This window comes from Dasypus novemcinctus, chromosome 13 (genome assembly GCF_030445035.2).
Source record: "Dasypus novemcinctus isolate mDasNov1 chromosome 13, mDasNov1.1.hap2, whole genome shotgun sequence".
Taxonomy (NCBI): domain Eukaryota; kingdom Metazoa; phylum Chordata; class Mammalia; order Cingulata; family Dasypodidae; genus Dasypus; species Dasypus novemcinctus.
The window spans coordinates 35920572-35936159 of NC_080685.1; the positions used below are offsets into that span (position 1 = coordinate 35920572).

At 40.0% G+C, this 15588-nt stretch overlaps 1 protein-coding gene across 1 annotated transcript; it reads left to right on the plus strand.

The window, feature by feature from the left end:
• The first annotated feature begins 5374 nt into the window (after window positions 1-5374).
• On the plus strand, window positions 5375-11587 carry LOC101444547 (serum amyloid P-component). Its single transcript, XM_071207295.1, is given in 6 exon segments — window positions 5375-5572; window positions 8434-8477; window positions 10861-10890; window positions 11004-11185; window positions 11188-11307; window positions 11310-11587. Coding segments are annotated over 6 exon segments (852 nt in total).
• Window positions 11588-15588: the final 4001 nt, after the last annotated feature.

Sequence of the window (15588 nt, forward strand, 5' to 3'; positions counted from 1 at the left end):
CCTCACACAATACTGTAGTAGTTAATACTGGTGCTCATCAGTATCTTGTACTCTTCTCCTTCTTGGCAAGTGCAAATTCATACTCGCAAACCCTGCCTCACTTGCCTGCCCCCATGGTATGTCAAAGTCTAGTTATTAGTCCACTGACTGTGAAAAGTGTCATGTATCCTTGCTGAAGTTTTTAGGAGTGGGTGTAAGATCTCCACATGCTCTCTTTCCCTTTCATGGTGATCAATAAGTACACAGGATCTATACTGGTACAATTATGTGATGGTGGCACTTCCATTAGCCTTGATCATTGAGTGATGGAGTATAGCAAATCCTCCCAATAACCTGTAATGTACATGAGCCATATTATATGGAACCACTGAGATTCCAGCATTAATTTATTACTGAAGAATAATCCTACTTAATCTAAAATACAGACTGAATGCCAGATTAGGGAAGAAGGAAGTTATGAATTCGGAGGAAATTTGTCCCTTTGTTCACAAATGGTTGTTAAAGAAGAAGGCAGACTGAAGAGAAAGGAGGGATACAGTGAGATGTGTATGCCCTAATCACTCCATTCTGGACTACCTACAACAGCCTCGGAAGTGTTACACCAAACTGAATTTGGTGGTTCAATATAATTAGAGAGAAGGACCTAGAATTTTAGCTTAACTTGTGATCATCTTTTTCCAAATGAGGAAGAGTAGTTCCACAATTTTCCTTAGAACCTGATAGAAGTTCAGAAGTCGGCAGGGATGGAAATCAGTAAGCCTGCCATGGGATGCACTTCATTGACAGAATTAGAACATTAAGAGGAACCGAAGACCCTTTACTTGCATTCCCTATTCTACATCCAGGTGCTGTCCTTGGGAAGTGCAGAAACAGAGATACTGGCCAGTTTTTCCAAAAGACTGTCATTATTTTTAAGAGATGACTTAAATTAGCAGTGCAGGATAAGTTTTAAACTTATTAGAACATTTTCCCCCTGCTACCTCCTGGAAGCAGTGTGATTTACAGTGTGAGTCAAATACTCAGTTATAATACACAGGTATTTTCACTGGAAACTTGAGGAAATGAGTATTGACAAGGATGTTTCATAACAGTAAAGACTGCTCTTTGTACAGCCCCCTCTGCTGTGAAACACAGCAAAAGTCTTCTCAGGCTTAGGCCATAAAATGTTGATGTCATATACTCATTCTATTCATTCATTTATTTATCTAATCAGCTGATATTTATTTCACATCTACTATGTACCAGGCCTTATGCTAAACACTGAAGATACAAAGCTGACAGAATCCCTGCCCAGGGAGGGCCTTTAGTCAAGAAACAAATTCCTCTAAATCAGTAATTAACCAATGTAATAAACAATGACTACTGAAATTTGACTTTTCCCCAACCTCCAGTTAATGCTATGCCTTTTCTCTTAACCTCACCTTCTAGAGGAGAGGTAAACCTTTTTTTTTCATAAGTGTTAATTCCCATTGCTCCAGGGCATACCTATAAATCACAAGAGCCACAGTCTTTCTCAGCAAACCTTGGGGTCTTAATTGAAATGGGATTCTAGTGACCTTCCCTGGGTACTTTTTGTAATTGTCAGATATATTAGCAATGGTAGCAAAGGAGGAAAAAAATCTCAACTGGTGAAAACACTGTGTCATTAAAAAAAAAAAAAAAGGAGCAAGCTGGAAGATCAGAACCATGACTGGACAAAGAGAGCACAGTCAGATATCATGATCATTTCTTGACCTAGGATTTCTTGTCCTTGGGCCTGTAAAGGCCAGAAGAACAATGGTCATCCTCAATGTCCTATGATAAATGCCCCGTGAGCAGAGCAGTCATCACTAACATCAAGGTCCTATTCTGTCCCTGAATCGCATTCATGGAGAGGTCTACTGCATATGTGGGAGGCCACCTGGTTCCAGGATAAGATCTTCCATTGCAGTCCACTAAGGAATTTTCCAATACAAAAGCACAGAAAGCAATAGTCTCTCTCATCTCACTACATTCCACAATTTACTTAGGTAAATTCCGTGTAAATCTCTGAGCTTTGACTAGGTAGTAGTCTATTTGAACCTACAGTAAAATAAGCTTCTGATTGCATTCAGATGAAAATAAGGGAAAGATTTGACCTTGGATTCCCAATTGCTAGTTCCTTTTGGAGTGTGTGACTGAGGCTTTTCAATGGAAAAAGGTGTCAGGGAAGTCACAGACACCTGTTAAGTGGCCATCACCCAGACCCCACCTACCCCTTCCTCCTTCTCTGTGGAGTCACACACAAAACAACTATCCTCTGGACTTCATATGAACCCCACCTCCTTTTCCAATGTGTGCCATTCCACAACCTGAGGAAGTGTTAAGTCTAATGACAAGGCCCAGTCAGACTTTAAACCCAGAAAAAAGGGAACAAGCAGTTCCAGATGCTAATCAAGGCAGCAATTCTCAGTGGCAGGGCCTCCTCCCTTTGAGGTAGATAAATACCACACTTAAACTCCATAGATTCGACTCTCTTCTTCAGCAAGAAATGATGCAAGCAAAGCTGCCATCTGTTGACTGTAATCCAGAGCAGTTTTGACCACCCCAGGTGACTGGCCATGATGGGACTTCTCCTGCTCTTTTGGATTCTTTGTGCTGTGTAAGTAGCAAAGAGGTTATCTGCTCTCCTGGATTCTTTATGCTATGCAAATAATAAAGAATCTTTTGCTGAAATTTTCTGTGGTGTCTTGAACCTGTGTTCACACAATGAACCATTATAGTAGCAAATTCCTTGACATACAGGAATGCCCCAATTCAGACATGGAAAGAGAAACCAGACATGGATCACTTTTAACCACTGACTTGAGAGATTTGGGTTATAAATTGACTATATGTGGCCTTCAGAGTTTTCCATTACCCTCTGCATAACAATGCTTAATTAATGCAATGATTAATAATGAAATTAATACTTTTTTTGTAGTCAAAATAATCCAAATGGTTAAATAACAGCAATTGCATGTGGTTCAACCTAATAGATGCCCATAGGCTCAACCTCACAGTTGGGGTACATCTCGTAAAATACAACTATAGGAGTAAAGTTTGATATATTTCAGCTGATATATTGCATGAGGTGAGTAGGCTATGTCTTCAGTAGATAAAAGCCCTCCAATGGAAACGGAATCTGTCATAGTAATGACTTCCTTTAGTGTGGCCTCTTAGGTACCATCTCCCCATTCTACAAGCTGGACAGACAGAAGAAAAATTTTATAAAATGAAAGGAAGGAAGAAAAGAAGGGAGGGAGGGAGGGAAGAGAAAGAGAGGGAGGGAGGGAGGAGAGGAGAGTAAGGGAGGGATTTCAGCTGTGAATACCTGAACTCCTTCTGGACAAACAGTGACTTAAACTAACAAAGGTTTTTTCCCTCTTTCTCTCATACTAAAATGTTCAGAAATAAATAGTCCATGGTGGTGCTCTTTTAATGCTTCCTTCCAAAACATGTTGACTCTAACCTCACACGTCACAAAACCGCTTCTGCAACTCTATTCATCATGTTCATATTCAAGGTAGGAAAAACGCAGAAGTAGCCCCAGAAATATCTGCCCTTTTTGTCAGAAAAGCAAAAGTTTCCTATACATACCAACTCCTCCCTACACAGAAACCTACTACAAACTGTCGGCCAAAACTGTGCTACATGGACACCTATGTGAAAAAGATTCAGGGATACTGTGTACTTATTGGCAGGCAAAATGTGGCAATCAGTGTTGAATTTTCCTGAAGAGGATTCCATTATCATCATGGGTTTCAAGAGAAGTTGTAATAGAAATGGTGAGAAGAAGTCTTGGTAAGTCGTGCGGCCACGCTGATTTCCAGTGAGGCCACACAGGAAGTCTGGCCTCAGCAGCAGGAATGACTTCCTGAATCCTGGATCACTATTAGGGTGGTGTGTTCTTAAATACTATGGACCCAACTGATCTCCTGATCGCTCACCTTCCTGACTTTCTTAGAGAAAAAAGCACCCCTTGCTGGGTGGTTCAATAATTTTGTTCTGAGAGCATCTGAAGGTGCCACCCAGACTCTGCTCCTGCAGTCCTCCTACGAATGTGTAAAAAACTAATTACTTCTTTTAAATCCCTTTCTGTTTGCAAAAGCCAGCATGGTTTCTGCTTCCTGCAGCAGAGTTCTAACTGATACACAAGCCTACTGCTCCTGCCACAGGAAGGGAGATGCAGAGTGAACTCTGCAGAGCCCAACCTCTTCCCAGACCTTCCAGGAAGAAACCAGCAAGAACTAATTTTCTTAGCTGCCCTGAGCCTCCACGAGAGAACACATATTTACTTTCCAGGCACAGCTTTAATCACAAAGATCTGAATCTTCATAAGTGTCCATGGTTCTGGCATTATTTCTTTCCTGAACAAATGACATTTCTTTTTTATCTTCAGTTTTCCCTCTTTTTTTTTTTCTTCCTGTTTTTCCTATTGTTTAAAATGACTTCAAGATTAACACTTTGATGCATGAATACATCATGGGATTTATAGCCTCTGAAATTTATCATTATTTTTGGAAGAAGCTCTTTCTCTATAAAACACATTTCATTTGGAATTTACTAATGAAATTCTCCTTTCACGGAGTCACCTTTAAAGAATAGAGATTGTAAAGATAGAAGGCAAAAATTCTTTGCTACAACTCTATGTTCACTGAGGTTATTTATGGCTGGTCCATGATGCAAGGACAGGAAGCTACAAAACACTAGAGCAAAAGATCTCCAAGGTGAGGGAATGCATGTGCCCAGAACTGTGTCTGGGACATAGTGGGTGTTTAATAAATACCTGTTAAATTAATAAATGTATATTAACACCTCAGAAACCAATCCCCACCCAGCCCCTAACATGATTTAGTCACTAGGCAAAGTCATTGAAAATTATGCTTTCTTCATTCACCTCTGTCTAGATGTCTCCTTTCTTATCCTCTTATTTGATGTACATGGCTTGCTCTGGATTCTCTCTGGATAACAATATAAGAATACTAAAGAAAGTAAACATTGTAGCTTACCCCAGAATGCCACAGAACTCATTTCCTGGTTCTGGAATGTGCTACTTCCCAGGGTCAGTCTCTAACCTCAGTGAATGGAGCTTTAAAACACACTGATAAAATAGCTTTGGATTGTTCCTCTACTCCAAACAGAGGTAGATTGAGGGGTGGGTTACTTAGGCAATTGCCTAGGTTTCTAACTCTAAAACGTACTTAAATACCACTAGAAATGTAATGAGATGGGTAAAATTATACTATTTAAGATATTTTAAGAAATATGATTTGAAGAAATACTTTGGGAGTCAATTGAGGAGTGGTGTGTGTGAGTATGTATGTGATGTGTTTGTGTAGGAGGGTAAAACCACCCTCGAAAATATTCTCGAGTAATGACAGATATTCTCTATTGGCTATGTGGATTAGTAATTTACAACACAAACACTTATCATCTCACACAGTTTCTAAGGGTCCAGAATCCAGGAGCAGCTCAGGTTGGTGGTTCTGGGTCTCTCATGAGGTTGCAAAGATGTCAGCCAGGACTGTGGTTATCTACAGACTTGACTGGAGCTGGAGGATTCACTTCAAAGGTGATATAATCTCATAGTTGGCAGTGATCCAGTTCTTTGCTGGCTTTTGGGACAAGGCCTCTGTATTAGTCAGCCAAAGGTGTGTTCATGCAAAATACCAGAAATCAATTGGTTTTCATAAAGGGTATTTATTTGGGGTAGAAGTTTTCAGTTACCAGGCCATAAGTATACGTTACTTCCCTCCCCAAAGTCTATTGCCATGTGTTAGAGCAAGATGACTGTCAACGTCTGCAAGGGATCAGGCTTCCTCAATTCCTCTCTTCCCGGGGCTAGTTTCTTTCCAGGATCAGCTGCTCTGCTCTCTTCCATATGCTTATTTCCCAGTCTCCAGTTCAAAACTCAAAACTCTGTTCTCTGCCATGTCTTTTCTCTGAGTCCCCACCCACTAGGAGGGCAGGGATGCAGCATCCTACTGACATGGCCCAATCAAAACCTTAATCATTTTAATAATCAAGTAAGAGTGAAACTTCAGAATTCAGTATCCTGCCTCACTCCTGCACACATTCCTTATTTTACATGAACTGATCACTTCCGCTTTCTGTCCAAAACCTTCAAAAGTATTCCTACATGAAAGGATAAAATCTAAAGTGCTTTATGTGATTTAAAACATTCTGCACTTTCAGTACCTTCTTCATCTTCCTGAATACACCTGGCTTCCTGAACCCTCCAACGATCCACAAGGACCTTCCTTCCCCTATCCACAGGCAATTTTTATTCCTTTTTCCAGACCCAGTTCAAATATTGACTCCTGTGTGAAATCCATTTCCAGCCTACTCTCCATCTCCATAAAATGACTGTGGTCAGAGAATTCCATTAAAAAGTAAATTTTATTTTTAAAAGAAATATGAAGGTGGGTAGTTAAAAAAATAAATTTGTGATAGATTAGGAATGTTGATAGGGGAAAAGACAGAAAAAGATGTGACATTGTGGCCAGTGGTTTCAGTTGAATTCTGAATTCAGAAGTGAGATTTCAATGACGGAATATGATATAAATAGGAGATTCCACTTAGATACCTCTGATGCATTTAATACCACTGGACACTGCTTCCTGGAAACTACTCACTTGGTTTCCATGGTAATACTCATTGCCAAATGTTATGGTCTAAATGCAAAAGTGTAAGATGACAAACTTATCAAGGGATTTTCTTTCATAAATGAACCCTGCAATCAGGAGAGAACTCAGATCAAGGAAAGCCTTCTGTGTATCAACAGGACCTAGACAGGGATAAGCCAATTTGTGAGTATTCTTCAACTAGAAAGGGGAGGAAGAATCTGGCAGCAGCCTAGAGCTTGGCATTTAGAGTCTAATATAGATTTTTTGGTAGGAAGGTCAGTCATAATCTCAGGTGTACACTGATTTTTCCTGTGTTTTAGGGTAAAATGTCATGGGGTGGGAAGCAGAGATGCAATAGCCTCTCTTTCAAGAAGAAACACTCTACAGTCTGTGTGGGAAATACACATTGGATCTTGTGTCCCCTGTTGAAACTTTTGGTTTTCTCTTTTTCTCCTTGTCACAATTACTGACCCTTAGGAAACAGACTCCCTTCCTCTCTCCTCTTCGATCATATGCTGTAATCATGAGCACTTTACTGAAATTGCCCTTTTAAAGGTCACCGATGAAGTTTTTATTGCTAAATCCAGCATCCTCTCCACTTAGATATCTCTGATGCATTTAATACCACTGGACACTGCTTCCTGTAAACTTATTCTAACTTGGTTTCCATGGTACTCCACACACTATCCTCACTTCCAAATGTTATTTTTTGGTCTCTTTTCTTGACTTCTCTCTTCCTTCCAACCCCATTAATGTCAGTCTCCCTCAAGTCAATGCATAGTTCCCTGACCATTCCCCCTCTTCTCTCTTCCACTGAATGAGATAATCCATTATTGTTTCATCATCATTTATATGCTGATTTCTCTGAAACCTGTATTTCTAATCCCTAGTGGCATTCACATATTTCAAATGCTCCGCTGGCCTTTTCTATGTGTAGGTCAAACTATCATTTCAAATTTAACATTTTGGAAACCAAACTTATCAACTGTTCACCTCTTCCTCCAAATGAACTTTCTCTTTATTGGTCTATCTGCCCCAATAGCACCATGTTTTTCTAAATCATGTACAGTCGGAAATTCGTAACAAGATCTAATTTGATACAGTATTCTAAATATTTTTATTTTTTAAAAATCTCATCTTTGTTGACTGAAATAAATCAGACACAAAAGAACAAATATTGTGTGATCTCACTGATATGAAATGACTAGATATGCAAATTCAAAGTCTGAAACTAGAATGCAGTTACCAGAAACCAGGATGGAGGTAGGGAAGGAGAAATTGATGCATAATTGGTACAGAGATTCTGTTTCCCGTGATGAAAAAGTTTTGGTTATGGATGGTGGTGATGATAGCACAATATTGTGAATGTAATTAATACCACTAAATTGTATATTTGAATGTGGTTAAAAGGGGAAATTTTAAGTTATATATATATATGTTATCAGAATAAAAAAAATTTAAATCATAGAGCTGTACAACACAAATAGTAAACTGTTGTGTAAACTGTGGACTATAGTTAATGGTATAATCATAATAATATTGTTTCATCAATTCTTGCAAAGGTACCACAATAAAGCAAAGGGTTTCTAATAGGTAAAACTGTGTGAGGAAGGTATATGGGAATTCTGCATAATTTTTCTATAAACCTACAACTTTTCTAATAAGAAAATTATATATATCATCTTTGCCCTTTCTTCCTTTACCTCAAGACCCTCCCATCAGCCTAGGATTGTGTATCTTTGATTTTATATAGTCACACATCAGAGGTAATAATCAGTTACTCTTTTTTATCCTTTTTTTTTTTCAGGAGATACTAGGGATTGAACCTAGGACCTCAGACATGGGAAACAGGTACTCAACCACTTGAGCTACATCCACTCACCTACATCCTAATCACTTTAGTAAATCCCTCACCCATCTCAGTGAAACCAAACTGTCCTAAGTTAAATCTCATAAATGACTCTCCCCTCCCAGTGATCAACCCCCTTACTATCTTCCACTGTTTTTCTCCCAGTCCTAAAAAGCTGGCCAAACTTTGTTTTCTTGGAGTTGAGTTCTGCTCTCTCCCTTGCTATAACAGCACCCTGAATAAAGTCATCCTTACCAGTTCAATGTTGCTCAGCACAGTTTTTTCTTCAACAGTATTAAAGATAAATGTGAGTATAATGTATTAATTGGGTGGTCACCGAAGACAGATATAAATCTACCCTCCCTGGCCTGGGCCACAAAAATTAGGAGAAAACTGAATGAGATGCTGACGTCACTAAGGATAATAGCCAGGCCTACAAGAAAATAGGTCATAAAGAGAAATGAGAAAATCTAGGATAAGGAAACACCATGATACTAGAAAGAAGGGAAAAAATGTTGAGTAATAGCAGAAAAATAGTAAGCTTCAAGGGAACATAAAATGTGTTCCCCAATTCCTTCTTTCCCCTTACCAATGGCCTGGCATATTACTCAAAACTGAATTAATCAAAGGCTAAGGGACTTTTCAAGGTCAACAGCAGAAAGCAGAATCCCAGAATGTCCTGCAAACAGAAGACTACTTTGCAGACCTTTAAAAGGAAGGAAAAGCCTTTGTTCCACAACCTGCAAGAGGCCTAACCTCAGGAGCCTCTCCTTGTGGATGAGTGGTTCCCTGAAGAGCACCAGGGCTGTCAGACACAGGGCCCCTGGAGAGTGATGTGAGGCATCCTGACGTGGAAGCGTGGTCCCTCAGGCCATTCATAATCCTGCAGCCCTGCAACCACTCTCTTGCCTAGCACTTTGCCCCAGCACCACGATCTGGGTCACAGGGGATTGGCATTCTGGAGTCACTGGCATCTAATATATAACTCTCAGTGCTTTCCCAGTCTAGGGCCTTGGCCCTCCTTCCCCATCAACAGCTCTGAATGTTGACATGAGGCCAGGCTTAGAAAATCACTCACATTATTAGTATTCTCCATCCCACACTCTCACCCATAGTATATTAGTCTGCCAAAGAGGTATTCACATGAAGTACCAGAGGTCTGTTGGTTTTTATAAAGGGTATTAATTTGGAGTAAAACCTTGCAGCTATAAGGCCATTCAAGTTTGCTTTCTTACCAAAATCAACTGCCACATGTTGAAGTAAGATGGTTGCTGATCTCTGCCTGGTCTCTCTTTCCTGGGCTTCCTCTTCCTCTTTTTTTTTTTTTTTTTTAAGATTTATTTATTTATTTATTTATTTATTTATTTATTTAATCCCACCCCCCGTTGTCTGTTCTCTGTGTCTATTTGCTGCGTCTTGTTTCTTTGTCCGCTTCTGTTGTCGTCAGCGGCATGGGAAGTGTGGGAGGAGCCATTCCTGGGCAGGCTGCACTTTCTTTCGCGCTGGGTGTCTCTCCGTACGGGGCGCACTCCTTGTGCATGGGGCTCCCCTACACAGGGGCCACCCCGAGTGGGGCGGCACTCCTTACAGGGCGCACTCCTTCCGTGTGGGGCTCCCCTACGCAGGGACACCCCTGCGTGGCAGGGCACTCCTTGCGCGCATCAGCACTGCACATGGACCAGCTCCACACGGGTCAAGGAGGCCCGGGGTTTGAACCGCGGACCTCCCATGTGGTAGACGGACGCTCTAACCACTGGACCAAGTCCGTTTCCCTTCCTCTTCCTCTTGAAGCTCTGTGGGCCCAGCTCCTCTCTGATCTCAGTTGTAGGCTGGCCTAGGGCTTGTCACTCAGGGCTTTCTGTATCAGTCTCTGGCATAGGGCTCATTTCTTTCCAGGACTTCTCAGCTGCTCAGATGCTCTGGTCTCTTCACAAGGTCAACTAGGCTCTCAGGCAAATGACTCATTTCTCCCTGGGGCCCCAAGATCAGACATAATAAAGTTCTTTCTTCTTCCTGTGTGTCTTCTTGAGTGACACAATGGGGGTGGGAACTCAACCTGAGTCACACCTTACTGACAAGGTTGAATCAAAGCCCTAATCTTAACATGTGATTTAATCAAGAGCCTTCAATCAAATCCAATATAATCAAAGGGTATCACAGCAAGAAGAATTGTTTATGACATCATATTTCTTTTTTTGGTATTCATAAATCATCTCAAACTGCCACACATAGATACATATAACCCCTGGAAAGCCTGAGTTTTAAGAAATGAATCTCAGAAGCTGAGTGGACTTAGTCACTGTGCTGTCTGCTTCCATCCTCCTCGTCATCACTGCTGCTGTAACAGACCAAGAACACAGACAAGCTGCTGCTTTGTTTCTCTAGCCTTGTCAGTTTCCTTGAATCCTTTGCTCAGATATACAGGGAGGTCAGGGAATGGTCAAGAAATGTGGGATGAAAAAAGGGATGGAATCTGTGATATTTTCACTTGCATTTATGATGAAGTTCATGTATTTCTTTCTTCATCTCACAGACTTCAGTGGGAAGGTGTTTGTGTTCCCTAGAGAACCTTCTAGAGACCATGTGATTTTGATCACACAGTTGGAGAAAACTCTGCATAACTTTGCCCTGTGATTTTGAGCTTATAGTGACCTCTCCTATGCATACAGCTTCTTTTCCTACAACACCCAGGACAAGGCTAATGAGTGCCAAATTTTAAAGAAAAATTTGGAGACTTCAGTCTATACATTGGAAGAACCTAAACTACCTCCAAAGTTACTGAGGAGTTTCCTACCCCAGTGCACATTTATGCCAGCTAAAAATTTTCTTCAGCTAGGTGTTGCCATGTCCTTTGGTAAGGAAGGTATACTCTGCCAGGGATAAACACATGATTGTCCTGGGGCAGAAGCATGATTCCTATGGTGGAGAATTTGATAAGAGCCAGTCCTTTGTAGGAGAGAGTAGGGATTTGTACATGTGGGACTTTGTATTGTCTCCAGAAGAGATCCTATCAGTATATCAGGTTCCTTCTTCAATCATAATGCCATGGACTAGTAGGTTCTTACTATAAGTGAAGGGGTATGTCATCTTCAAACCCGTCATGTTGGTCTGAGGTCTTGAGCAAATACGAGCACTTGAAAATGAAATAGCTGAGATCTAAGTGATGTGCTGAAGGCAACTGGACACCAGATTCAATATCTACAGGTCTTTGTTCTTTGACTTTCTTGTCTGCATGTCTGCCTAATAAAATATTGTATTATGCCACGTGCATTTGTTAAGTGATTGTCAATAGTCCTAAACATTTTCTCTTACATATATTTATTTGGTAATTGGTGTTTTATTATCCAGAAAAATCATTTTGTAAAATACAGGGAGGTAAACCTTTAGATACATCACAAAGCGAAAGCACTTAATGAGTAAGATAGTGGCAACACTTATAAGTTACTAACAATCATTTTACTAGCAATTCAAATTTTTAGCAGAATTTCAGTAGAAATTCTTCTATTTGGATTTCCAGCTGCAAACCAATCAAAAGGAGGTTACACTAGGGAGACAACTATAGTGAGATAACCTAACAATAGTGGAAAATCTGACAGCAAGTAATGAAATGGGGAAAAAACTAGAAGAAGTAGGAATGAAAACTAAAAATGTATACGAGTCTGGATCATTTCATGTAAGGACAAATATGCCTTTATTTCTCAATGCAATCCCAGTGGCACTATACAATGTTCGATTTTCATAATACTGGTATTTTTTAGAGGTAGATTTTTTCTTTTTTTTAACAATTAGGTTTTCTTGATATATATTAATAAAACATAAATCCATCCAAAGTGTACAATTAATGGTATTCAGTATAATCACATAGTTATGAATTCATAAGTTCATTTTTAGAGCATTTTCATTACTCCAGTAATCATAGTAATAATAAAAACAAAAACAAAACAAATAAACAAGCAAAATTCATCAGCTCTCAATCTCTCTATACTTCCCCTTCCTTGCATAGCTGCTATTCTGTTTCCTTCTCTTTACTATATTTGTATTACATTTTGTCAAAGTCTTATATATGCAATATCACTCATATTCATATTTTACATGAGGTTTCACTATGCTATACAGTTCTGTATTGCATTTTTTAGCTTTCCTTCTTGTAATATACACGTCCTTACACTTTTCCTTTCAACCACTGTAATATCCATATAATAGCTCTGCTAGTCACAAACACCATGATGTACTCTCTCCATTTCCATCCATTTCCAAAGATTTACAAACAACCTTTTAATCATTTCTGCACAGATTAACCATCAGCTTTTCATTCTCTACCCTCATACTATTTTCTGGTGACCTATATTCAAATTATTAATTCCATGAGTTTGCATAATATATTTCATTCATAATAGCACAATCATACGAGTATTTATCCTTTTGTATCTGGCTCACTTCTCTCAACATAATGTCCTCCAAGTTCATCCATGTTGTCATGTTTCACAATCTCATTTCTTCTTACCACTGCATAATATTCCACCATGTGCATACACTACAATTTTCTTAATCATTAATCAGTTGATGGACACCTGGGTTGTTTCCAACTTTTGGTAATCATAAATAATGCCATTATGAGCATTGGTGTGCATATGTATGTCATATTACTTCTTCTGGGTATATAACTAGTAATGGTATTGTCAAGTCACAGAGCAAGTCCATATTCACCTTCTTTTGGAACTGCCAAACAGTCCTCCACAATGGCTGTACCATTTTATATTCCCACTAACAGTGAATAAGCATTCCTATCCTCTCCACATCTTCCCCATATTTAGAGTTTTCTGACTTTTTAAGTGGCCAGTGTAATAGGTGTGAAATGGTATTTCATTTAGTTTGATTTGCATTTTCCTAATCACTAGGGATGATGAACATTTTTTTCATGTGAGTTTTCACCATTTGTATTTCTTCTTCAGAAAAATGCCAGTTCAGGTCTTTTGCCTGTTTTTTTAAATTGGGTAGTGTGATCGTTAGGTTATTGTGTCAACTCAGCCAGATAATAGTGCCCAGTTGTTTGATAAGCAAGCACTGGCCTAATTGTAATACAAGGGCATTTATGGACTTCAGTCACCATTGACTTTACTTCAGTGATAAATCATAGATAGCTGGTTATAATTATATCAGTTAGGGAGATTGCCATCAGCAATGAGTGACACCTAACCCACTCAGTTGAATCTTTAAAAGTGGAAGTGATTTCATCTTTGAGAGAGAATTTCCCAGCTCGTCTTTGGACAGCCAACATCTCCCAGAACTTGTCAAGAATCTTCATTGGACTTTTATCAGAGCCCCTGGTTTCAGTCTGCCTGTGAAACCTGGACTTGTGCATCCCCACAGTTGCGTAAGAGACTAATAAATCTCTTACTATTGACAGATGTCCCTTGTTGATTCTATCTCCCTAGAAAACCTTGACTAATACAGCTTGATACTGGGAGTGGTTCTTGGAGAAAAGAGTCTTAACATGGGATGTCCGAGGTGGTTCTGGGAGTTTTGCAATTGTTTTTCTACTCTAAATGGACTCAAGGGTACTGATGCCTCCCTTTCTAATAACAAGGAGGCTGCTAACAGTCCATGCTGTAAGTTGGCAATCGAGATCTGCAAAATAGCATCACTGGATTCCCCTACTTCCACGCTTGTAAGAAGCAAGGATCTGGGTGAGAGTGCTTTCAATACTTTAACAGAGTTTTGTGGAGTCAAATGGTATAATGATGTTGGATGGCTCCTCCTAAATACTCTGGATACTGTTACCAAAGAAAGAGATGAATTAAAGGCTTGGATTTTGAAACTTAAATACCTGAATAGATGAGGTGAAAGTTTCTAATTGTGCTCTGAAAGAAAACCTTGCCTCGTGTAGCCACAGGCTCAAAATGTCTGTGAACCGTACTCAGACTCTCATTGTTTGAGTAGCAGAGTTACAAAGGAAACAAAAATCTCAACTCTGCAGGGTTTCTGCAGTTAAAGTGAAGATACTGATTGGAAAACAGTGGAATCCAGAGAATTTGGAAGGAGACTTATGGGATAATGATAATATTGATGGAGACATTGGAATCCAGAATTCTGCTGAGACTTTGCCAGATAAGCCTGCCAGGGACTGCCCTGTCCAGGCCACACCTTGTTAACCTTGTGTCATCCAGCCTCCAGCCTGCCCTAGGTAGTCTGGATCTCGTCCCAGCCCTGAAGCACATACCAGACAAACTCCAGCATGCACTGCCAAACCTCCAGTCTGCGCTCAAATCCTTATCTGAAGAGATTAATACAGTCTCACCAAAAGAAAATGCCCTGAGATCAGTAGCTTGCAAGGCATTTCTAATCCTCCTCCTTACCCACCCCCACCACTTCTCTTGTCTTCAAGACCTATTACTAGACTAAAATCACAACAAGCCCCCAAAGGTGGAATACAAAGTGTAGCCCATGAGGAAATAAGGTATACTCAGAAAGAACTGCATGAGTTTTCCAACTTATATAGACGGAAATCAGGGGAATATGTGTGGGAATGGATACTAAGGGTGTGGGATAACGGTAGAAGTAATATAAAGTTGGATCAGGCTGAATTTATTGATATGGGCCCATTAAGCAGAAATTCTGTATTCAACGCTGTAACTTGAGGGGTTAGAAAGGGCTCTAACAGTTTTTTTTCTGGTGGCTGGTTGAAACATGGGCCAAAAGATGGCTTAGCATGTCTGAGGTCGAGATGCCCAATTTGCCCTGGTACACAGTAGAAGAGGGAATTCAAAGGCTTAGGGAGATTGGAATGCTAGAATGGATTTAACATTTGAGAGCTGCCCACCCACTCCAGGAATGTCCAAAGGACAAACCTTTAACCAGGACTGTGAGGAATAAATGTATAGAACTAACTCCATCTTCCCTGAAGAGCTCTGTGGTTGCTCTTCTCTGTAGTCCACATATTACTGTAGGGAGGGCTGTGATGGAATTAGAATCCTTAAACATTATGGGGATGATTGGATGTGGGTTTGGTAAAAGTCAAGTATCACCAGTTAATCACCAAAGTCAAGGTAAGCATCACTACCACAATGAAAGGCAGATTCAGAAAAGCACTCAAAATAGTCTGAGTTGTGTAGA